The 26,666-nt window shown below is 38.0% G+C and overlaps 1 protein-coding gene across 1 annotated transcript in view; it reads right to left on the bottom strand.

Moving 5' to 3' along the window:
- The window catches only part of LOC111266250 (ATP-dependent DNA helicase Q5), a 68,563-nt gene that overhangs the window by 38,353 nt on the left and 3,544 nt on the right, over positions 1-26,666 (bottom strand). The window contains exons 3-9 of the mRNA XM_022843575.2: positions 16,543-16,666; positions 16,147-16,314; positions 14,234-14,420; positions 12,751-12,855; positions 11,783-11,857; positions 4,957-5,057; positions 661-840 (exon numbers count right to left, since the gene is read on the bottom strand). Of these exons, the coding sequence (XP_022699310.1) occupies positions 661-840; positions 4,957-5,057; positions 11,783-11,857; positions 12,751-12,855; positions 14,234-14,420; positions 16,147-16,314; positions 16,543-16,666 (940 nt within the window). The remainder of the gene's footprint in view (positions 1-660; positions 841-4,956; positions 5,058-11,782; positions 11,858-12,750; positions 12,856-14,233; positions 14,421-16,146; positions 16,315-16,542; positions 16,667-26,666) is intronic.

Raw genomic sequence — 26,666 nt, 5'->3', positions numbered from 1 at the left:
GTTTATAATTACGATACTTGTGCGCCATGTGTACCTTTCGGAAACCCGCTATTACCGCTTCTCAAATAAAGTTAGATCGTGTGAAATTATGTCCAATTGGAAACCCTAGTCGTGTACTTCGGTTCCCCTCATTTACTCAGAAAGAACATTCCACTTGAGAGCTAATTAAAAGACACAAATTATTGCAAGAACTTTCATTATCAGCTTTTTAGATTTTTTTTCTAACTTCGTTCGCAGTAAAACAAAATTATTATTCAATAGGGTACTTCAATATCCAATCTACTATTTAAAGTACTATATTCAAATATGCATTATTTTCAATTATATTCGATACCTAAAAAGTAAGCATTTTTTTTCTATAGGTGCAGTGCTGAAATTGACTAGTGGAGACTAAACGAACACTGCGGTACGTTTTTCTAAATTTTTTTCTTCTGAAGATGTACGCATAATGAATGAATTTGCGGTAAAGGCAAAACATTACCTTACAGAGTTAGCCGCCTACTAGATCCTTTTGATGCTTAGAATGTAGATAGCTAATTTTTTCACTGTCGTGGAATAATAAAATTAATGGGAAAGGCAATTTAAGCCTTATAAAATGTATTGTAGCAATCCTAAACTATACGTGTTCACTATATAATTAAATAAAAGTAAGATACTTACCACATTTTCGAATTCCTTCATCATGAAACTAGCGTGTTCCTTCTTGCGCTGGCTTTTCGATCTGGAAGCTTCGATTCCAATAAGAAATGTGATGGCTTTGCGGTCTTTGAGCGAGTAGTACATTCGACATTTAGCAGGCTTACCATCACGACCCGCTCGGCCTGATTCTTGGTAAAAAGACTGAAACGAATCAAACCGCAATAAACTAAGGCTCGGTGATCGATGCAAGTTAGCGTTTAGTGCATACGAACCCGTGGGGAAGTTATATTATAACTAAGGTGACTGCAGATCAACTCGATGAAAGAAATATTGATGGAAACTAAAAAGGTATACAAAGCAATGGTTATAATAATAATAATAATAGAAAATATATATATAAGAGCACAAGGACCCACAGAGTTTTAGGGGTACAATAGCTAAATGCTGTTGGTCCTATATTGGCATTATTTTTACAAATTTCATTCGTTGATGCTACATCGCACTCAGCAGAAACGATGAAGCAGAAAACGCAAGGCAACGACTGCTTCCTTTCCGGTTGACCTTCAGCACTGGTCCTATTGCAGCTATCGCATTCTTCCATTGCAGGAATAGTGGATTGTCAATGACTAAAGTTACTCTTAACGAATACGACTCGTATTAATCTAAATTGAACCACATCTCAGATACAGATCTACACGGCTACGATAACCCCAGTGTAATTGCCCTGAGACGTAATTATGAACCGCTAACCGATCTCCTTACTTTTTAACATTCCGAAAAGGGGCTAAGTATTTTAGAAAAGTCAAAACCTTCAGCCACGTACGTTGAGGAACGTCTTCAACAGAGCTATTTTTTAAAGCCGAAAAGGATTGCTGGACAATTAAAGATGCCACGTCTGCAATGCTGTGTAAAAAATGCCCCCCGGTTTCCATTAAAGAAATGTATGTCCAAAAAACCACGATGCAGCACGCCGCCAAATGAAACATACTAGAGAAAATCATAATTACTAGAATATAAGAGCTACTCAAAAAATAAAATATTTTTAAAATAAGGAACTTTGAACAAAATTCTCTTAAAAAAGGAAGTCCCACAAGAGAAAGACTGGCCAGTATTAGTATTATAATAGTAAAAGGACTTAAATTGCCGAGAAGCTCTACGTTACCAAACCTTGTCAGAATAATGATCCTATCTTTTAAGAATAATATGGCCTTAAATGATTGTATGGTTAGGTAAATGAAAAAATGCTAACTGATATCTACTGGAACAAATTATTATTATTGCAGCACCTAATTGATTTAAAGTTGATAAAATAATAATTTTTTAAAACCTATTTCGTAGGTAGACCTGAAACTAATATCATTAGATATTTCACCTATTGAGTTACAAGGATCGCATCAAACCAGGTTTTAAGTAGACACTTTTAGGCAAGCAAACCAGTACATGCACAAGGTTTTACGGCTCCGAGCCCATTTTATCGATAAATTAGCTAATCTGATTTGTTGATGTCACATCCATTCTAATGTAAACTACTACAACTTTGTCCCACCTACCCTGTTAACCTCTTGGAGTTATCCTGTTTTTTTCATTTATATATCCTTAAAGCGTCTTGTTGCTTAGCAACTGTTATTCATCAGCCTGTTCCAGTATTGCCGCATTTAAACACCATTCCACCCAATCCAGCATAAGTTATAATTCAAATGAAGTCTTTCTTCGCAACCCCGCTGGACGTCTCCAGTTAATATAGATCTGCTTTTCCGACTATGATGTTGTTTCAGTCATTTTGTAACTATCTTAGAGCAATCATCGTATTTCTCAGAAACCAGCTATATCTAATCCTATCTGTGTCTCAGTAGTTACCTTGGTATACCAATTTCGTTGATTTGCTGTATTAGTTTTGTTCCTTTTTGGTATAATTCAGCAGGTTCGCTGTTTTATTGAAAATGATCTGACGAATGAAATATAAACCCAAACAAAATTTGCATCATCTCCATGCTTAAGGTCAACATTCGACCAAAGCCTTCTCTTAAGATTTTAGTAAATCCAAACTCATAGGGTTACCATTGGGTAACTATTGTCTTGTTATGCTGTCAATAGTCTAGCGTCGCCTTCTCACTGAAAAGTTCCTGTGATTCCAAAATCCTATTACACAGATCTCGTTTTTGCAACGCCATTTATCCGCTCGTTAGTTTCCAATCCGTCCACATACGGTTTAATACAAATCCTATGCCTCTTTCGTAAAAGGATGTAAATAGCTGTTCTTTTTGCGAGCCCGTTTTTGTGCTTATCTTTTTGGGCTACAAAAATTTGGTTTTCAATGCTAACTTTTCAGAAATGTTTAATGTTCTTCAAACTATATATTTAAACTATCACCACAATCGAGCGTACTTTAGGACTGAATTCTATTACCTCATAAAAACCCAATTAAAGCAAGCATTTTTCTTAGGCCATTTTAGGAAAACAAACCACGAAAACTTACGAGTATACTCAGACTGTTTGTTTTATAATATAGATAGAAAAGGCCTAGTCCTAAGCTGAAATCGTTCTTCTTTGAATTTGTTGATGCCTAACATTACGTAAACAATAAACTATAAGTGAGGTATACAACAATAATGATCCTTTTAAAATTATCCTGCTTTACCTTTTCCATTATCCTGCACAATTATCTCATTTTCGCAATACAGTATCCTTGTCGTTGTTGATTAGGTAATCAATTTGTGACCATAAAACATGAATGAGTTTGTCCTACAAGTTGTTTCAATTCAAGTTCCAATTCCGTTCGGAGTAATCCTTGCCGAGTGAAACACATTTATATCATATGTTTCTTTCCAGTCCTTAAAACAATTTCTAAATGTGATCGTCGGGCTGCCTCTCAGCTCTATTGCTGTTCGTTTTTTTTTTCGTATTTATTCTACTCTGTCGAAACGCTTTCCCTTCAGACTTTTCTCTCATTCTGGAAATAGGAAAAGGTTGCAGTGGAGGACCTGTGATGAATACAGGAGCTGGAAGGACACAAACAGGTCGAGTTTTGTTTTCAAAAACTGCTGTTAGAAGAACAAAATTTGGGCCAGTGCATTGTCTTGACGGAGGATCCAAGATAGCTCTTTCATCGAATAAATTCGTGCTACCTTTAACTTTTTGATAGTACTCTTTAAAAAGACCATACAGCCGAACGGGGTGAATTCATAGAAAGCGATTCACCAACACTTGAAGAAAACCATAAGAGACGCCTTGATTTTGCATCTGAATTTTGCGACTTTTTTCAGTTGGGGTCGTTTTGAACCAATACCCGGAGAATCGTGTTTTGATCTCCTCGTCCCAGCCATATATCCACGTCTAGTCACCAGTCTTCCAGAAGTGTCTTTTGTCATACGATTTTTCACCTGGTGAACATTCAATTTTTTCATACAAACTTTATTCAAATGCTTCTGACACTTAAACGGTCGATCGAAATAGTCCAGCATGAGTCCTGCGATTGTCCTGGGCTACTGTCACATCCCTTCGGGATGAAGATCGTCCTCGATGGACTACACACTTCGACGGATTAACCATTTGTTGTACTTGAGTGTTACTTAGTACATGGCCTCCGCAGGCATTCTGCGACATCCACAGGATATCTGTGTGGCTATTTCTATTTTTTTAATATGAAACCGAATGCAGGTTTATTCCATTTGGGAAGAATCGCAGAAATCTCAATACATCGACTTCATTTCTCCAGAAAACTGAACCGTGCATCGGATTATTACGGAATTTCACTTTTGTGTAACAGAAGTTTTGCTCTTTTTGCCAAAGAAAAGGGTATCATTAACGACCATCCATTGACGCGAAAATTCGAATTACCCATGTATTTCTGAGCAAAAAATTGTTTACGAACTTCATAGGCGTTACACCCGATCTAACGTATGTGTTGCACTAGTTTTTGCCATTTCGTTAAAGCGTTCATCTAATTCGAGTGATTCCGTAGCTTAATGCAAATTATTTATTACTCTGTCTTAGAGTCCCGGGTCTAAGCTGATCTATAATTACGTCACCTCAATGCCGTGGTTCGTATAATTTACTTTTCTCTTGCAATTAACCCGTCTCTCAAGTTTTAGGTAAAAATAACAAATTTCCCGACACTCACTCCACTTTTCAAGCGAACAGGCCAACACAACTAGATACACACACACAATACAATAAAATACAAATAAAAAGGATGGACAGATCACGTGAAATTCTCAATACTAAAATGACGTCAGCGGTTTGGTTTGTCTAGTGTTATAAGATATCTTAAATTACTAAAGGTAGAGTAAATAAGTAAAAAAATGTGAAATAACAAACCTTGAGACTCTTGGAAGGGCTCCAATGAGCAATGAAGCGCACTGTCGACTTGTCAATTCCCATCCCAAAGGAAATTGTGGCAGCGATAACGCAGTACTTGCCTGCAACAAATTATGTGCGTTCAATTCAAGGCTTACAGTCACTAGATTTTGAAATCAGGAGTAGCGTAATCTATGTTATCACATTTACCAAGTTTATAGAATTTGGTTAACCTATTTGTTTAATTTCAGCCTCTAGCCATTCCTGGACCTCAGTGGTGCTTATTTCAACTAATTTATTTATCTAACAACTTAGGTAAAGGGTAAAACCAGGTGTTACCCTTAAACGCTAGTCCGGATGGCTCTGGTCACTAATTAGCACCGAACGATTTGTGTCTCTTATTTGTCGAAAACTTTTCCCTCATACGGCTCCTAAAAACTTTTACGCAGCCACGTCAGCCCTGAACTAGTAATTTTTTTTGCACAACCCAATTTTCTTTATTTTCAATAAAAGCATGCATCAGTACTATTTATGGCCCTCTATCATTTGGATGGTGATTTATTTATTCTGTTATAAAGTCTCCATTAGCAGTTGCCAAAGTGTTAATATTAACACAATTTTCCTTCTAACTTATAGAGATTTAAAGAATGGTAACATGTCCGTTAAGTCTAATGGACGACAAAAAGCCTTCCACTTTTGTATTTTTACCACCATGATTCTTACGATGTTAGGTTAAACGTTGTCTTGCAATAAGAGTGGTTTACCTTTATTCATCAATCTGGGTTATTTAACGCGGAACTGATTCATCAACAATCACCTGGTGGTCTTTCAGGGTAGCCAATTCAAAATGTCCTTTCTGAATTTTTTCAACGAACATATCACGAGGCTTTGACCAGTCAATTCTTCATCGAACATAATGTTGATATAGTCACCTATTTCCACTGCTGTAATTCACAGACTGAACTCACATTCATAAAACACTCAAATTCAGTCTTTCTTAGCTTACTTCATCTCAAAAATAGAAGAATAAAGCAGCATGGTTGTAAAATCGTGCTATCTTGAAAGACGCAAGTAACGTTTATCGCATTTCGCTCCCAACGATCGAATATTATAAGGTTTATATATAACAAAAGATAAGGTTTAGTGTTGAAGAACCCGTCCAGTCAGGTTTTAAATTCCTTTCCTTTCCACTAATCGGAAACGGTCTTTATATGGCGGGCGTAAGAGAATTTTCAGTCAAACTTTTGTAGAGCTGTATTTACAATTTTTGTTCTGGGTGGCCTGGAACGGGATGACTTGACCTTTTCAGTCGTGTTGTTTCTGCTGGTGACCTCGTTCACTGAGTACATTTATACCATATACAGATCCCCGTTAATCGTCTTGTTCTCCTCAAGCATTCCCAATGTATAAACGCAAGTTAATCTCTTGTAGATACAGGAGTCTGGCTTAACTTCGGGATTAGACCTATTGCCAGAAGCTACTCATTATTTTCTCTGCCTTACAGCGATGTGGGATGACCGTTCTTCGACACCGGTTATAGAAACCTATCATTGTCACTACCTGTTGCATAGTGCCAAGCGATTCGTCGAGGAACCTAACAAGAGAGAAATTTAACAATTATTAATTAAAAACAATGAGGCCCCTAAGTACTGACTAAATCCTTTGGATCAAAGGTGCTTATTGATACTTTTTTTTAGTCATGACTGTAATTCGCCTTCTAGCCCGATTCACAAAGTATACTCCAGCCGTCTTTCTTGAACAGGCCTTTAATCGGGCCTTATCGACCTTGAACGTCCGATCGGGACGAGGCGCACTCACCAGGTCCAAGATGCCGATCTCTAACTTTGCAAACCAATTTTGAACGGTCCTTTCAGTTTTAGAGTTATCGCTAAACGTTGCTGCTTGACCTTGACAAGAACCCAAGTCAAGCACGTGTCAAAAATATAGCCTCATTTTACTTGGAGCTTCCATCTCTGGGGGGGGGGGGGGGGTAAATATGAAATTCTGTTCACTGCACTGTTAAATTACAACGGCCTTACAAGAGAAAAGGAGCACTTTCCAATAGCACATAAAAGTAGACAAAGGGTGGAAAAGTAAAAAGGGAAATTAGAAAGCGTTCAAAGCCAACCGAAAATCCTTGTCTTCGAAGCCGATAAATTTTTGTCGCGGCCAATAAAGGAATACATATATAGGCCGGTCGAAAAGTCTCTCATCTCACCATTTGCTGAAGTAGCAGTAGGTATGCAAACCACTGGAATAAAAAACCGATTTAACCGGGCAGTACATTCGTAATTAGAACATTAGCTGCTATAATACAATACTATGCTATAAGCATATTACAGAATATAATATTAACAAGGTGTATTTTGAAACCAATGGATCTAAGTTGAACTACCGTGCCTAGTTAACTGGCAATTTCTCATTATACCTCTTGAGTACGCCGCATGCGTGCACACCCATACGTAAGTTTTTGTTTTTCCAAATTTGATGCCAACAAGTCCGCGGATCAAGCACAGTAAAGCTCGTCGCCTGTCGTGAAGGGTCTCTTTACAGATTTAGCTAGCTTTGAAACGTTTCTCTTATTTTACTGTAGTTCGAGAGATAAAGTTGCTGCCGATTCGGCAAAACTTAAATCGAATTATTCTGATATACCATTTAAATGACCACAGTAGCTTTTTTTTTTGTATAAGGTACGTAGAAAATTGTGCATTCATAGTGTGCAATTTTTTTCCATTCCCACCAAACATATGGCGTCATCTGCTCTGCCACCAGTGTGGGCCTCGTCACAGATAATGGAGCACATTTTTTTTTATCTGCACATTACTGTCGTATGTGATTCACTTTTACCACTTACGATCAGCTGCTTCAAAAATGACTAGACTTCATTGTGTTTTCGCGTACGATTAGATAAATTATTTTGCGTGAGTTCGTATGTACGCGGGTTTTTTTTTTTGTTTTTAATTTTCGATTTGAAACTAGTTTGTAGTAAGTGTGTAGTTCCTTGGCAAATCAATGGTATCGGTCTTGTTCAACTTCTTTCGTAATTGGTGTACCACTACAAGGAACATATCCTTCATATCGGCATTTTCGAAACAAAATCATCTTTGTGTCGTTTTTTTCCAATAACGCATCTTGATCATGAATAGCACAATTTTTTGTGAGTCCGGCCGTGTTTTAAAGCCGTGTCTTAATTAAATTATAAAATATTGAACATTCTTGTAAGAATTTCACTCATCTTCAAGACGTTCATTTTCAGTTTAAATAGAAGAACGATTTTAGCGTATCTACTGCTACCAAAACCCAGCTTTAAAGCGACAGCAGAGATGACCCTCGTACTTGAAATATGTGATATTAATGCCGTCTAGCTAGAAATGATAACTACATTTTCGACAATCCGATAGCTATTACATTTGAGACGTAGTAAGTAGGTGTAGGGTGTAAATACGTAGCTTTTTTATAAAACGTGAAAGATTGAAATCAGCTCCCGAATTACGTGCCATGATCATGAGTTCTGTTGCAATAGACACGCTGTTAATTATTTTGAAAGTCATACTTCGTAGGCTGGGCCTGGAAGGTACCCGCGACAATTTTCTCAAACAATAAGCAGACCGTTCATTGACCATTAGCTGGCCATCGGTGGAGCCATTAGTCGTTGTGAGACCTGTAAGACCTTGTTCCCTAGGAAGTCCTCTGCTACTTTTAATCTGCAGTAATATCTAAACGGTATCCTCGGTAAGACAGGTATCCTCGTGTATGACTCCATTGACTGAAACGAAGTATTGCTTACGTTTATCCAGGAAATCTAGCGCTGAACCTTTGCAACGGACGTGGATAATTCAAAATGACTGCGAAATGAATCAAATAGGATATTCGTTTTTATTTAGTTGTTGGTGTAATGGAGCTATGTTCGCAGCAGGCTTGAGGTTACTGAACAGTTAAGCTTTTTTAACAGCGACAGCTCTGAACGTCAGTCGGCTCCCATAATAATACTAAGCAAGCAGAGAAAACCGAATTTGCGATTTGTCTCTCCTTATGCGACACTTTTAAATTCCGTTTCCGTACAAACTAAATGCTTTAATTCAGCAACCAATTCAAGCCCAACGCAAAAGTTTTCACAACATGTGGCACCTTATGACGAAATCAGCTTTTGCTGGTACTAGTCTCCCGTATTAATTGCAGACGTTGACCAGTGCCTTAAATCGTTGAGTGAGTATTTTCGGTTTCCGTTGGAGGGCGAAACTGGCAGCGTTATAAGATAAAACTCAAATTAGCTGTACAGAAACCTGCAAGCTCAACGCCTAACAAAATTCATCAGTCGTTTGGTGCCATTTTGCCCTCCTGCTCACAGGAGAGCGCAATCTTTCTTTTGGAAAAACCCTCAAAAGGCTTTGCTTTATTATCGCACAACTACCGATAGCTACTGTAGAAAAACACAAGATTAGATAAACGCTTCTTCTCTGTCGTGCGATGTGAAAATATTTGCTGATTTCAACAATCCTATACAGCGTTCGTATAGGAAATGTTGCTTATTCGTTGTTTGCATTAACAAGCCATGTTTCTTGCATTCTTGTATTGCGGCGAGCTCGCCGGCGTTAAATACTTATGTACCATCGTTATGGCTTCAGACGTTCTCAAGCAGCCTTAGTCTTTTATGATTAATATTTTATGATAACTTATGTTTCAAATTAAAATTCTAGTATAAAAATAAGGTATAAGATTCTTCTTCAAAGTTATGTCCTATACATTGTATAGAATTTGGCTTGCTTAAACGCCCAAAGACGATTTCCCATAGATGTACATCTGCAGATCTTACTGAAGAGCGTCGTAACTATATGCGTATATGGATCGTGCTTTAGAGTATCCTGATATTTCCGGTTCAGGGCAAGTTACTTAACTGCACTGAGCTCTTTGTAAAGAAAAACTATCACCCAACAGTTAAAGACAGGCTCCAATCGGCCACATTTTCTACTTAGCATCACAAATGGCATATGTTAAACAATCGTTCCTGTCATTGTTATCCTCAGTTATGCTTAAAACTCAGGTTTCAAAAGAGGTGTAATCAGAAGGACTGTCGCAGGGATTGGCGGTTGAAGTACCGTCATATAACGAGTGTAGAATCCGGAAGAGCGGAAGGCAGCTTTCTTAATCGCTCACATATATAACTTAAAATGAAAATTGCATGAATCTATTTTTAGATGGATTTCTGTTGATACACCGTTGACATACTATTACATACAGTGTAACTGTCACTCGACCGAGTGCTTTAAAATAGGCGCGTTTTTAATTAGAGAAGAGCCATTTAACTGTCTTTGTGAACAAGATTTTACATCGGTTAAGGGACCTTGTCTTTGAAAGATAAGAAAAACAAGTTTTAGCTTGTCTACTAAATCTACTCCTGAGGGGTGACTAAGAAGCCAGCTTTTCATCAAATGGCTTTTTCTTCATGAAAAAAAAATTGTAAGTCAACGTTTCCTATTGGTAAAATACGCGTGGTTTTCTGTTTTTAGCACAGCGTTAATTCATGCTTTTGCTACAGTGTAAATAACACTTGATTCAATTTGTTTTAAAAACATTTTGTATCCTCAAAAAAAGTAGCATGACACGGTAACACATATAATTTTAGATGTAATCGACTAAAACCGAAACATGCACGTGCTAAAAAGCAACGGTAAGAATTTTTCATCGGAAAAGTACTTCGTATGGCCAAAAATTTCGTGTTTAAGCACTTACGATATTCCAGCCTATGAGAGAGTTTCTTAGTTTAAATATGAGCAGAAAGCATCTGTCTGATTTTTACTATTTTCGACTCGTATTTAAAATTCTCGTCAGTAACACACATCGTCATTTATAAACATCTTCAGATTTTAATACCAGTTGTTCTAGTAATAATCTTCAATGAGTTTTGGTGCCCGTTAAGCCTATCTTCTATTGAGGACCTGCTACATTGGCGTATGGGAACCTTCCCTATATTTCTCGAAAGACGCATAGTAGGCGATAATTTGGATTCCAAGCAAGAATAATTCTACCACCAGCGACCGATTAACATGGCACAAAATAAAATCAGCGAAAAGATTTTCACTTGTGGGGTCGCATAAAATATCCATTGAGCTGACTCTAGTAAACTGAAGTCTTTGCTCATCAATAAATCAATGTTTGTGTAGTAACGTTTCTTAAAATAATAAACCAGGCCAACGTTAATGAGATGTAGAACCTCAATGAGCACACTTGAGGGAACAAAAATTAAAAAAAGTCCAGAACCGCAGAGTTCGAATGGTACCCTGCCCACCCTCACGTAATGACCTCTCTAGCATTTTTATTTTTAATGGAGCTAAAAAAAAAATAAAACTACGTAAAACTTAGAGGGTGCTCATTTTTGGTGAATCTGAAAAAATCGCCGAAATATGATTAAACAGAGTTTGAATAAAATGAGCAGCGTGTTAAGTCCATTTAATACGAACTTGCCCACACAGCTGAAATAAACTGTTTTTATAATCTTAAGATACGTTGCTTTTAATAGATCTCGCAATGGCAACCCAGTCATAAGCTATAGCTACAAACAACGCAGAGAAATGCATCTACAGTTATGAGGTAGAGGATGCGTCTTACAATTTCGGCAGCCATATCCAACAAGTTAGCAGGCATTTAAGACCAAAGATAAGCTTTTTAACTCCGCATATAATAGTTACAACAAACAGGCCCAAAATATGCGTACAAAGTCGTACTTCAGCTAGAATCTAAATCACATATTGATATGTATTGGGTTTATTTACGTATCATTTTACCGCAAGACTTTAGGTGTAGAAGTATTTACCAAAGAAGAAATTTATATTTAATCTTTATTACTGACCATTCATCCAGCCATCTTGTGCCTCCGTTCTCTCAGCAGCCTTCATACCTGCGTGATACGCACTACTCGCGAGACCTATAATGGCAAGAAACAAGGAAAACTATTAAAATATTTTGCCCTTTGTGAATAATACCTTACTGTAATCCCACAATTTTAACGGTATCTAATATTTTGATTAATCAATTTCATTTTAGATGCCGCTAACGTGGTAAAAGTGTTGTACGCTATCAACGTAAAGATTGCGTTTTGTAAAAAAATTTGCGTAAAAATTTGTAAAGAACGCGGGCAGACATTTAGAGATATTATGCTACGTGTATCAGTACCACTTTTCTATTTAAAAAAAAAAAACAGTCAACTCAGCACCCTGATTTGGCTAACTTCACTTTCATGTTGACTTCTTTTTTAATTCTTGGGTAGAAAGATTAGTGCTTGAAATGCTTCATTCACAATAAATTGGTTTTCTCTATTATTGCCAACATCTATACAATGTCAATCAACATTTTTTCAATAAAAATGTTGTAGAAATTTTCCAGTAATAAAAAGTCATTTAAATATCTGTCTTAAATACCTTAACTAGGGCTTTATTTGTGGTTGCACGCGAGGGGACGGACCTCAGGACTCGTGTCCCGCATTCTGTTCCTGTTCGTAGGTTTGTAGGATATTCTTGAATATCGAAAAGGTGTTCTTAAACTGACAATTTATCGTATTTGATTTTATGATAAGCTCACATAAGATTTTAGTTAGGAATAGTAAATATCCTCCGGTAGATACACATCTTTCATATTACACTAATTTACTTATAACTCAACATGTTCGAAAAAATCGCTTTCGATCAAACTTCCGAAGTACACGTTCTAGAATCACTAATTTCGCTATTGCGATGGCCATGAAGAGCCAAATCGGAGTGTTCGAGTTGGCGAAAGGTGTTACCAATGTTAGGCCGATCATAAGTTTAAAAATAGCTTTACCAAATTTCTGAAGTTCGACTGCTACATCGTAGCAGTCTTGCCGTGTTCTGCAGTACACGATTCCACAACCCCGCATTTGTGGCTCCTCGTCTTGCCAACATGGCCCTGTAGAGACATGGCTAATGTCAATAATAGATTATAATAGTTATACTACTTATTACAATCGTATAATGATTTTTTGTTATAAATCATGTATCCTTTGTTAAGTTAATTGAATGCTAGTAACGGTTAATTTATGGAAAATAATTTTAAATCATTAAGGCATGTTTTTAAAATCAAACGAAAAATAATGAAAGTTCTTGGTACACATTTAAAGAAGAGCTGCAAGACCCTCCAGAATATATACGGTGCGTTACGTTTAAGTGCTTCAGATTTGTTGCATCTACAGTAAATATTACTAGAACTTAACCGCTTGAGGGATTCCTGAGAAATTTAACTAGCATGTCAATCAGTGAAAATCAGGCGTCCCGTACAGGCTAGCACTTTGAACTTATCTTTTGTCTACATCTTTCGAAAATTGAAATACCTGGTAGTTTTTTCTCATTCTAAATTAAGATTGCTATATCATCCCTGTTTCCCTCTTCTTCGGAAAAACAAAGAGGTAGCATGGTAGTCCCCTTTTCTATCTCAACCGAACAAAAGTTACATTTTCAACCCAACTTTAAAAAATAAATAGATGCAATACAGGCTTCTAATTTTTAATTTTGCTTTTTTTTTTAAATTTTTAACCAAGATTGATAGAACTTAGGTTTTGGTGATCGCCTAGACTCCTGCAATTTTTGCATCTTTAAATTCAGTAGATTTCTAAGATGTCTAACTTATGTTTTGCAATAATCGTTGTCATTGTCTGAACTAGACAGGGTTTACTGTCAGTTCCAAAATAGTTTTCTTATAATATACTTTTAGTATTTAAACTCTCTATTCAGTTGTAGAGAGTTCAGAGAAGAAGCTCCATGGATCCTAGATTGTGGATTTGGTGTAAGTACGGAAGTTAGCCATTATACCGTCAATTAGACAGCGCTAACGAACGTTGCCTAAGCGTCAACAGGGGACTGACATCTCCAGCTAGATTTTAAAGAGATGAACATAAATATCGACTACACTTTTATGCAGCTTTGCAAAAATTTTTTCGTACGTTGTGTTTTTTACGCTTCATAAGAAGCAAGAGAGTCATTTATTGTAGTTTTAGATATTATGGAAGTATCTTTTTCGTTAGATATTTCGAAAAATTGTATAAATGTATTCCTCATTGATCTAATAAGCGCCTGCTATTCTTTTTTACAATAATTTATGCAACGTAACATGTAAATATTAGTCTACTGATGTAGTGCCTCTTAAGAACAGTGAAGTAAAATTCGCCTGTAACTTTATTTGGATTTGAGACAGTAGAGGCTACTAGCGCCGTATGAGCTACCTATTCCCTCCTCCACTCAGCTTACAGAAATAATGAGATCTATTTAAACTGCCCCTGCTAGAAACAAACCAAGTGCTTCGATGATGAAGTCCTTGAGGTGTTGAAATTCTTCGCCTCTCATCGTATCCTTGTAATACACATCGTAGAAAAGGTTCTTTCGGAAGGACGAAGTTCTGATTGTAACGACATTTTGCAACTTTAGCGAAGAAATAATTTTCTCCTCGTCCCTTTTCGATGCGGTTGCAGTAAGTGCTGCCTATTGGGTAAATAGAAGCCAAAATACAGTAAGTACTGGGGAATACTAAATCAAGTTCTGTTAGCTGAGAAGCACAGGTACTAAACAAAAAGACATGCACCAGACAATGTCCTAATAATTCAGATATATAGAAGTCGAGTTCCTGCATATAGGGTGCGGCATTGAGTGTTTGTATTCAATAAAGCTGCGTTTCTACTGTAGAATAACGACCGGAATGTAATTGCATCAGAAGTTCAAAGGAAGCGTGAGACTTTTTGTTAGGTGTATGTCCACGTGAGAATCACAGAAATGGTACATTTGACACGTTTATGGTTAACGTTGAATCATAGCATGAGTAATGTAGCTTGTTCTTCAAATGTTCTTTTTACGTCTACTGTGTTTGTTTACTCTTAATTTATATTCGAAGGTGTAGTGAACGGAGTTTCGCCTTGAGTTGAAGATGCAAAGAGTGATCTTCCGGGTGGGAAATAAGCGTATTCTGGGCACCCACTATAATCACTTTTTACCAAGGTGACAAAGGTGCCAAAGCAGTTCGGGATATTTGTGCCGTGGACGGCAAGAGCTCTTTGACTAAAAGGACTGCTCGAAGGAATCTGCTAAGTTTAAAGGATCTTGGATCTGGAAGATGTATATTCCATATTCTTCAGGTTTCCCGCCAACGAATTACTCTTTTTTCCGATCACCAACGAATGAAACTCTTGAAAGTGTATTTATCAGTAGGTAGGGTCTAAGAGAAACTGGCGAGACGAATTGTTTAACATCAGACTGGAAAATATCTAGCAATCCATAATGAATAAACTGGTTGAGAAATGGGAAAACATAGTAAAACTTATATTAGCATAATTGTAAGGCTTTCCTAATATTTTTGCCCTTATTGTAAAAACATAATGCATGGTGTTTAACCAAGATAGGCTCAACATACTGAGCAGATAATTTTTCAACTTGCTGATGTTTCAGAGATCATCCACCGTGTTTTGCATTGATTGGACTTGCTTGATTATTGGTAAAGCGACATGCGGAAAGTTTGGACCCAATAGAAAACTGCCAAGCAATATGAAAATTGGTAGTCATGCGTAACAATAGTTGACAATATTTATTATCAGGAAGTGATCAAAGATGCCGCAAAGATTACGGGTTTCTTAAGACTCTATTATACAATTCCTTTCAGATTTCGTTAAATAAAAGAGCACATACGCAATTTTATCGTGGAAACTATTCGCACCGCTTTTGAATCGTTGATAACTTACTATAATTTGGAACAGATATATCCTAAAATTCCTATATCCTATAGGAATTTTACTATATTATAAGCTTCAACAGCAGGCGAAAAATGTACTTAATTAAGCATTTATGCCGCCTCCTACTATGAAATTAAATTCGCAATTAATCCTGTGGTTTTTTGCACAAATAACACGATAGACTTATAAATAAGTAAAGAAAACCAGAAAAATGTACTAAGCCATTATCTAGGTTTCCTCGAAGAGTCTTGGATTTAGAATCCTACGACAATGGTAGATATATAACAGAATTCAATTTTGCATAATCGTGAACGTCGATGTAGTTACTACTACAAAAACTTGATAATACAGAAGCATATTGATGACGTAGACTTTTTTTGGAACTAAAACATTGATTATCACCTCCAATATGTGGAAAAGAAGCGCTTAAATAAAGGAAACCAATAATGGAAAAAATTTAGTAAATGCGACCTCTAACAGATGCTTACCCAGGGAATATGGGGATACTCTTCTCGTGCCTTGCTCAGTTTGAGGTAATCGGGCCGGAAATCGTGGCCCCATTCGAGAACACAGTGCGCCTCGTCCACAACAAAACGCTTTAATAACTTGAGCTTATTGAGCGCACGACAAATTTCGAGGAAGCCTGTTGTTGCTACCTGCGTATATGTTAGTTTCGAGATAATCATTGTTAGCACATATATATTTTATTTAGAACACATTTCACAAGTACTCTGTTGGTGACTGGATGAAAAACGAGCTGTCTGTCAATTGCTTTATCAAGGCTAGCCTAGGTTCAATCTGACGTCCACCAGACACACGGCTACAAACAAGGCACGTACAGATGCTCGAATGTAAACGTTAGCATTTCACAAACAACAAATAACCTGTTCCGGAGTTACATAGAGAAGCTTGGTCTTCGGCGATAGAGACATCAAGTCACCTCGAACACGTTTCCGGTCAGCGGCATTTAATGTTGAGTTGATCGTCTCTGTTGGAATTTTAAACGATCTGTAAAAGACGGATGAAGATAAAAGTTCCATAACCAAACCGATGATCGCTTTGGTATAAAAAAGGAAAATGTGACACGAGCGTTCACCAAACTTGTATTATTGTCATTATTGTTGGGGTAATAAAGCTCTGTCTTACGATGTTGGACACTGTGTATTGTTTTATTCCTATTATATAGGTAACTAAGGTCCACGGGCAGAGGGCCTGCTACTATTGTCGCTTTAAAAACCATCGCCCTCTAATGTAAAGAAATTCTATAGACTTGCATCTTTACGTTCTGTTTGCCTTTCTAACAAAAAAATCCCTTCCCCGGGATGTTACTCCAGCCATTGGAGGTACTCCTCTCATTTAAATTCTACCATTAATTGCTTCTGTGCTGATTTCCTTCTCCAGCCCAACAAAGCGGAAAATTTCTAGGCGACCAGTTGTAAGATCAGATGGTCGATTTGAAGATGGGCCAATATCTAATTGGGTTGCTGTAGGGATGATTATTATGTCGGGTTGACGCATCATTAGCCACTAAGTAACGCTGATAAACCGCCACCAGAAATGAACAACTAACTTAAAATTGTGAATTTGGATGCGTTCTCTTTGAATCCAACGCCCAAGTTGCTTTCTATCTAAACATTTTGTGTCATCTAGATAATTCATCTATGTCTGAAAACCTTTTAGTTCAAAAAGTCTTTTAGCTCACACTCCTCAGCACATCCACATTTTCTCGCATGGGAAGTCTGCCGTCAATTGCCCTCAGAAACGCTTTCATCATTAATGCATCCGTTCCTTTTTTGCGCGTATTTAGTCTAGGTAAGCCAGGATACGGTTCAGAAGCTTACATAGCAGCAAATCCGACGACACGTGCTTTTTATCTCATGCGTATTCTGCCTGTATACCCTTTACGTGCCTTTTCCCTTCTTCTTTTTCTAAATTATATATATTTCTAAAATTATAATGGCCACCCGAATCATAATATTTGTAAAGTACCTCCTTCGACCTTTAGCCAGTACAATCGTGTTGCTTTTGGGTTTTCTTTTCGAAGTAAAGAGTCTATTCTCGCTTTGTGAATAATGTTAAAATACTTATCTGACAGTCAATGGATCCATCACGTGATCCTGTTTTTTATTTCTTTAACAATGAGTACTTTTTTTTGCTGCGATCCATCTGCAGCTAAAACCTTTGATCGCCTAAATAAGCTGTAAGTAATCGGTCGCCCTGCAGGGTGCGAGCTTTGCTTCTGACGTGCAACAAACTGGTTCCGCCTTAGGTAAGGCGCACTAAAATAAGTAATGCCACAACCTTCTTCATCGCAATTCTGTTTTAAGACAACTACTGTTTGCATGACAGAAATATTTATAATATGGAGCGCCGAGTCATGTCGAGACCGCAAAAACCCAAACTATGAGGTTCTTGATTATTTTCAATTCCAACTATTTAAATTAGTTCCCTTGTCCTCTTAAATTTAGTCTTTTGCTGTAGGTTTTTCCGATGGGAGGGCGATGTATGAGTAATAGTTCGAAGAAGTTATTTTATACACAGGGTTTCCAGTCAAAGTACGGACTTCCTATGAGATGTTTCTAAGACTGTATATTTAATAAAAAGGTATTTTACCGATTTTTTTTTGGGTTAGCGTGTCGTTCCTGTTATAGTTATTCAATCTAAATTCCATTCACCGAAATTACAGCCTCGATCTGGGATACTAAACTACCCGTTAATAATTTTTAAAATGTCCTTTTCGCTCATTTACAAGTTACTTCTGTAGCAGCCGTACGCTAATTGGTGAGAAATATCCTCGTTTCGAAAAGGCCATGTAATTTCTATATCGAAAGTCCAGGTTTACTAGAAATGGCTTTGAGTCGTTTTAATTTATTTTGATAGGTTAATCTAAATTGTATTTAGGACCCCTACTTTACCCTATGTGAACCTTTTTAAAGCATGGAAAATTTAATAGAGAAATTTAGATTAGAATTGATTTCGTGCCATTTTTATTATTTGAGTAGGTTTGTCTACTGTGACGAGATACGATAATAAGATTCGCTATATTTTCAGGGCAAACTTCAAGCTTTCATTTCGTACAACGAAGTCACTTTCATGGTTGGATAGCGACTGCTGCAAGACACGCCGTCAGAATATCAATTTTTAATAGCGCGTTGCTGTGCTTTCTCTCAATAGGAAACAGATTCACGCTTTAATAGTATTTCCCGAACAGAAAAATCTGGGCTGTGTGCCAGCTTGCAGTAAGAGCCCAAGAGAGCTGGTCCCTTTATACTTTATCAGTAACGAGTCCGTAAACCCACCCCTGAATAAGTGGGCATAGATCCTTTTACGCAAACGCAATACTGATATTACTACGAGAGCTATCGCGATAACAAATTCTACGTCACGAATACAAGAGGTCTCGTTGTGTGGACAACGCATAAGCGTGGCCAAGCATTAGTAAATCTGATCTATTTCTTTTTTTTTATTGATATTTTCCTTGCATATAAAATTTGGCCTCTTCCTGTTACTCGGTCTTAAGTGTTTCTGCGATTAGGAATCCCAGAAGTCAACCATTTGCAACAACCATTTGTACAATTATCATATACGTTTATACTATTTAGCATGGTTCATTACATCAGAAGTACCTGATGATGAGTATAATACCTGATCCAGTATTTAATTACAATACCATTTGGTAGAAAAGCCTGAATTATTACCGGCAAAGTCCGGTTATCACTTGCGTTTCTAGGCTCACCAATAGTCCCGCACTAATTGTGTTCACAGAATCCACGCTTATCTGTTAGCGTTTATTAGCTGCTTCCACGAGTTTTCTAAGCAATCAATTTTCACTGTTGCAAGTAGTTCAGCGACAACCGCTGCGGGTGTTGAAGTACTTTCGAAATTGAAACTTTTCGTAAAATCCACTTCCAAGTCACGAATTGTTTAAGAAGTGTCCTGATCGCTTCATCCAAACTTCTGTGATCTGAAGTAACAAAAGCACGCCCTTCACATGCATAAACTAATAAACTTTAGAATTCGCAGTGAGCACATTTTATAACCATGGTCAGCGGGAACTCGCTACTTGATGTGCAATTAGCGTGGAGTGAAAATTGCCTTCCAATGAAGGTTTATAGATTGCAAATGATACATACGTCTGCAATTAGACAGTGCTGACACAACGTGGGGCCGGAATCCTGGTTTATGACAGCCGAAGATCATTTTTAACTCCTTTGTGCTCAGAGATGCTGATAACACATTCTTGTCAGGCCGATAGTCAAACCAAACATAACTCCATATACGAATTAACCTATGCTACAGTTAGAAAAAAAATTCGTAGCAAACACTCCAAAATGGAACTTTAATTCTACTTCGTCGAGCGACGGTTGGTTGACGTGCACGAAGTGTTAAAGTTTTTACCATATCATAACAAAATTGAACTGTTCGGGCGACCTGAGCTCCTTTTTCAGAAAGCAGTCCTCAAGCATGTCTGAGTCCTGCCGCTTATTTGTCTCTACCATCCCACAAACATATCGTACCGTTACGACGCCCCTGAGATTCCTCCAGGTTCTATGAATAATTAATAATTTAGTCTTCAGAACATTGTTCCTGGGCTATCCGACATTGTATCTCCTCGATATACTCTCTCGATCTGCTGTCGTCAGACACATTTTCTACGCCATTAGGTCCGCGTTGAAAAACTTCTACCGAAAATCGTACGATTTCGTCCATCCTATAACGCAATGACCAAGTTGCAATTGCCGATGAAAGTCTCCGATTTGGTCTATATAGCCCCCACACTGTATCAGAAAACCATTTATTATAATATTAAATATTTATCGAACTTTATTCATTCACTTTTGCTGGTAAAAGCCAAAAGCCTCAGATATACAAATCAATAACACAATATCCCAGTATCATGGAGAGTATATAAAGTTATTCACCACTGCCTCGTGTGGGCTATACGAGTCCTCTTGAGATTATAAAACTATTTTAACTATGCTGACAGATGTCCTAAAGATGGCGTCAGGGAGCAACAAGTGGCATGATATCTATCATAATTTCCTCCGCATCTAGGGCACGTACATGTATCGTTGGGCTCATGGGAATCTAGTTTCCTGCATAGGTAAAAGCCACGCATGGCAAAGTGAGTGACGAAATATGTTTAGCCGGTTTGTCCCTTTCCAGTCGTCATTCCTTATAGCATTCGAAGCGAAAAATCGATATCAATCTTCGCGAATTTCTGATTTTTTAAGATTCGTCTCGACGGCTTCCATGGCCGAGAGCTCAAAGCGACGACGTAGGTTCTCAGACATCACAGATCAATCAGCTATGGAATCTGCGAGGTGATTTCGGTTCACAATGTATAGTCCCTATGTGCTTTTGAAGAAGGTTTTGATTTGATTTAATTGTTAAATTTTTATTACAAGTTCTTTCCAGATAGCGCATATTTCATACATTACAATCGGAGCTATTTTATCATCCAACAAGTTGAGAGCAATAGCGAAAAACAAACGATGAGGTAATTTGTCGCCCACATGGCCAGCACTGTTTTCCTGCATCTTTCAGTGACGTGCGCAGTGAGGAATCCCAAGTACGAAAACTAGTTTACATAAACAAGAAACAATCTGATGAGATACAAGCTGTCAGTGGCCGCTGTCTTGCGTCCCCTTCCAAACTTCATAGCCTCCGTTTTGATCAACTCTATCAATCCTAACCTCGTGACTTCTATATAGAACTCGCTGCACTTTTACCTGTTCGACCCGTATAAGTTGTGTGCATAAAGAATAAGACTGATCTCATTGGCCTTCTCATATGACTAGGGAGGGCTTTCAACAAGATGGAAAATAAGAGCGGGCTTAAATGGCCTTCTTGAGCCAAGCCAGTTGTCCGTATGACAGCCAGGAATTCGACCACTCCGTCGTTAATGGTAATTTCGTTCTTCTGTAGAACTGCAGCAAAATGGTTGAGCGCATTCATGGAGATATTCACCTCGACCAGCGCGAACATAACCTTGTTTAGCGGATAGCGCGGCGAACTACTGTCCCTTGAAATCGGCCATCAAGGCAGCGTGTACGATTTCCAAGTAGTTATCCAGTCTATTAATTAGCAGGTTAGAAAGAAACTTTCTTCATTATTCCCCGCCATGACAACGGTGCGGTAGGGTTACCCTTTTCTTTAGAGATCACTAGTAGGGTAGTATCTTTCTACTGGGCAAGAATTGTACCAGTATCTTAATATTTAGCAAATAGTACCCTCTAGCACAGGCCAGAACTACGGCCCATTTAGTATGGTCGTTGCAAACACTATCTAGATCAGCAGCATCCTTATCTCACCGGTTCCAAATACCTTGTATTAGTTTCGCATGTGAAATCTAGCTGCAGGACGTTGTTTGGTATTGAGATATCATCTTTCCACGTTGCAATGAAAAAGGGCACCGCGCTTGGTATCATATCCTTTTAACGCAAACATCTCCAAAAACTGATTTATGAAGGATGGGAAGTTAATTGGGCGAGCCATCGATTTGCTGTGGTGTGGATATCAACTAGAACGTCAACCACAGAAATGGTGCGTTAGTCGTTTGTGTGGTTGATGTTCGGCGGTCAAACTGGTCCTTTGTGGTGCACATGTGTCGGTAAATCGTCTTAAAAAGGAAAGCAAATGGTTAGAACTTAGGCTGTACTCCCGCCGTACGCCTGAAGGTAAGTGTAGTTGAGTCATGGCCTATGCTTTCAAGAGGACAAAAGGGTAATACTGTAGATCAGAAAATTTCAATCATATGCTGTACATAGGTTTCGGCACACATCACGTCAGAAACAGAAAAACTTTATGGGTGCGTGTAGGGAACTTGTCTATACCTAGGCGGTGCGAATGAGATTGATGTTTGACAATCTGCGCAGGTGCAACTTGGGCACCAAAGTCTATCTCCATTGGTGTGTGAGCACGAGTACTTGCTTCCTCTGAGAGGGACTGATTTTCACCTTAAAATTTTACTATACATCTAGTTACTAATGTTGCAACTATATCAATGAACTTGTTTTCTGCATGCCCGACCGCAATCCGACAGCGACTTTCTTAAGTCGCTATCAAAGTCGGATCGACTATTCGGCAAGCAAGGTCTGCGAGCATGTACAAAATGTGCGTAATACTGCTCGAGCTCAAATGCTTGATGTCTCCGGCAATGACCAGAGTAGATGCAGAAAGAGAAGATGCACTTCAGTTTTGACGAGTGTGTACGTTAATTCCGAATCGACCAGTCAAACATAGGTTATTACAGACTTAGTTACTGGTCATATAAGCCATCCAAGCGAAAGCTGAGGTCGCCAATATTATGATTGTAGAAAATGAAAATGCCTTTACTGGGGCGTTTCTCTTCATTGCAAGGCAGTGCACGGAATATAAATGAGAGAAACTAAAAGGCGTAGTTGCCTATGTCTCCCTGAACACTAGGATGTCTATCCTGTTTACGGTTTCCGAAAGGAAAAGTGAATCTCTCACAATTCTACTGTATAATTCTTGAAGTTTCGGCAAGGTTCAGCCGCGCTATAAGTCGACCTCAGGAGCGGCCGGAGTGATTCAGGGTGTCGCGTACAGGGGGGTCGATTCTTCGACGTCAATTCTGCCAGAATTCGCTTAGAAACTCTCGACCGTTGGGGAATGGAATTCATTTGCAATGGCCCACCCGTCTGGTTTAGTGTTGCCATTCTTAACGGCAGTGCTTTAACAGTGACTTCGCTTCGCGGTGGCTCGTCCCTTTGAAGATGACCGACCGGCTGAAGCATCCGGTTTCGGGATCTAGCTGGGCTTACTAGGTTTGTTGTTCAAGACCCCAATATCAAATTTTTATATCAGTCCCTTTCGATATGTATAATCCCAGCAACTATCTGAGAAGCACCTGTATTGTGGACAGAAGACAATTAGCAATGAGATGTAAACATCCGCCGCCTTACTGCACTACAACAACCTACAGCTTTATAGATCCTCCCTATAGGTGCTCCAAGGTATTGACGTTCATTTCTAAGCGAAAAACCCACAATGTCCAACTGTTGTTAGACACTTGGATGCAGCTTTTCGGCTGTAATTATCCAAACAAGTCTGCCACAGCCCTATCAGTACCCTATACCTTACATTTTCGTAGTCAGCTGTCCTAATATGTCCTTCTCCTTAACGATTTTTCAGTATATACAGTTAAAAGTCAAACATATGAATGAATAAAAATACCATAGTAGCTTTCATAATCATCACGTTTTTTTACCATAGTCCTCTGGTATTTCTAGTTATTTCATGATTCGCATTAGCAATGAAAACAATTTTCTGCTTGGACAACTTCAACGAATATTGGCTGTTCTAAGCGATGACCCTTGCCCATGGTTCAGACAACTTTTCGATTCCATTAATTTTAGAAGTTAATATTATTAATTTTGATAACCTAGTTCATATATATCCAGCTTCCAAAAATAAAAGGTTCTTATTATTAAGGAAGGTAATATTATTAAAACAATTCTTTCCATCAATTCTTCCTTTTGCAAGAATAGGAAAAGGTGATGAATGGAAGAAACCAAATATGGCGGAACACCTCAATTAAATTCTGGCAATTTTCGATAAGCCACTAAAGATGCGTGAAATCGAGTGCTGTCATAAGGCCATATGGCTTCTCTTCTATTGTCTATCGCGGGCGTTTTTCTTGGATACATGGGTTATATATCCAAGGAGCTTGATTGTTTAAGGTTTAAACAATCGAGCTGCTCATATCACTTTATAGAAGTAACAGTTTGGTGGTTTGAGAGAAGCTTACAGAAGAAAACTTCTCTGCAATCCAGTACAGCACTACTTTATTTGGGCGGTCTCACTGCCTTAAAGAGCATTACCGCGATTTCATGATCTGCCCTAAATGACAGCATTGCGAGTTACCCACCTCTTGTCATCCGTAACTATTTCTATACGAAGAAGCTTAGCATTTAATTTAACAGATATTCGGTTATGTATACACGGTTCACTAACCAGTCATATCATGCGGAGCGCAGGTGTTTGCTCGATTAATGTAATTGTTGCCTTCTGGATGCCTTGGAACGATCGATTTGAATGCTTCTGTATTTTCTACAATCCGGCTCGTTTCTCGGTTCTTATAACGTACAGAAAAATTTTTAGCGCTTTCACAGTCAGAAGGTAGACCTATACATATATGCCTTTCGATGCTAGATTTGCCATTTCTTGCGAATCACTTGCTATCACTGTATTTGCTATAGTTTTGAGGCTGTGTGCTGCACAGTTTTTTTTATGAACCTCGTATTCAGCTAAAGTTGACTTTAAATAAACTTTTAAGATCTCCATCTTTAAGGTCTCGCGCGGTTGAATAGCAGACGGTGCCAAAGCCTTCTATTCTATTTTAATCAGTTCTACAAATAAATTAAACAACTGCTTTCCTCTTTCATCCGAATATAAACTAATTAAAAATCCGATGCAAATTTACAAGACAGTGTAAACAACAAGCATCTGCTAAATGGGCCGCGGTTAGAGTATAAGAACCCTGTATCCTAGACGATATGTTCACATATAATACATATCAATTTCTATATATATATAAAAGGTGGTAATTATAAGTTAAGTAGGTTAATCATGGACAAGGTAGTAATAACGCTCAGTTTCGCACGGACGGGCTTCAACAAGAAAAAGGGGGAAGTTCTACACCCTACTTAAATGTACATTAATTCTAGTTTAATATAGTTTAAGAAATGGGGATACGAGAAGCGAAAGAAGAAACCAAATGTAGAAAGAAGTAAATCGAAAAAAAAAAAGAATAAAAATAAATATATAACCTGTAAACCCGGAAGACACTATGCACATGAAACGTTAGCAATCTACTTATTAACGGTTGTATATTTATATATAAAGATGCATTCAAAAAAGTAGCTCTAATGGAAAGGTATTTTTCACAGAGGAGGAAAAGAACTAACTGTAATATTGTAAAAAAAATTTATTTTTTAAAATATGAAGTGCCCACCTAGGCACACTAATAATGAAACACCGCCTAGCGGTGTATGTCACATCGTTTGCAACCAATATCAATAAACCAGTCAGTAATTACACGACTCTTATGCTGTGCATCACTGTTAGGTTTCAACCATGTCTTCTACCAACTTGGCTATTGACTTCGCTACAGGCATCGGTAAGTCTCTGAGAGCGTTGGTTAAGGTTGGGCATGACAGATTCGTAAGGGTCACGTTTATTGTACCTTTTTGCGAAACCCCAGAGAGCGACTTTCTCCACAGTCCTGTATGCCTATCTATGTGTTTCCAGCAGGAACTTTTCCTATTTAATTTCGTCTCAATGAGCCGGCTTGTAACCATGGATTTTACCGGGGAGGCCAATAGGTTCGGTTTATTCTTCTTGTTGCTCTCAGAGCTTTTGATATAATACTTGCCGAACTATTGGCATCGTTTGCTCTTCCTTAAAGCACCACTTTCCGCCTTAAATTTCCACCGCTTCGATTCCGTCTGGCGACGTACCCTATGAAAGCAGTTTTATTGCCACTACAATCCCTTTTGTCCGCTCCTTTTGTATAGTGTTCATTGCGTGAGCAAGATTTGTGTGGCTGGGAAACAGTCCTCTCGCCGGTTTCTCCATCAATTCTCTTCGAAGCGTCGGTTGAGCTGTTTTCGTTTTGACCATGCGAATATTATAGGAGTTACCTAGAGGTAGTTTCCTGCTTCGCATTTGCAAATACCTTTTTATTTCCCTTTTTGCTTTTTCTAATAACTAATTTGAACTCCTTTCGCGCAGCTTGGGATCTGTGCGATGTATCCTTAACACATGTTCGCTTTCTTTTTACACTAGCTAAAAAAATACAACCTAGAAAAAGACCGTAATCAAGAAACACTTACCAGAACTAGAAAGAAAAAATAAATCCCACGACGGTTACCTAAGTTCAACCGAAAGTTGAAATTCAGTTAAGTGTCTAATCAATAATAATAATAATAATAATAATACATAACGGTTTCTGAAGTGCATTACAAAAGTACAGAACAGATGA

Source organism: Varroa jacobsoni, unplaced genomic scaffold (genome assembly GCF_002532875.2).
Source record: "Varroa jacobsoni isolate VJ856 unplaced genomic scaffold, vjacob_1.0 scaffold_1066, whole genome shotgun sequence".
Classification (NCBI taxonomy): Eukaryota; Metazoa; Arthropoda; class Arachnida; order Mesostigmata; family Varroidae; genus Varroa; species Varroa jacobsoni.
The sequence above is the reverse complement of the archived record's forward strand: the minus strand, read 5'-3'. Positions and strand labels throughout refer to the sequence as shown.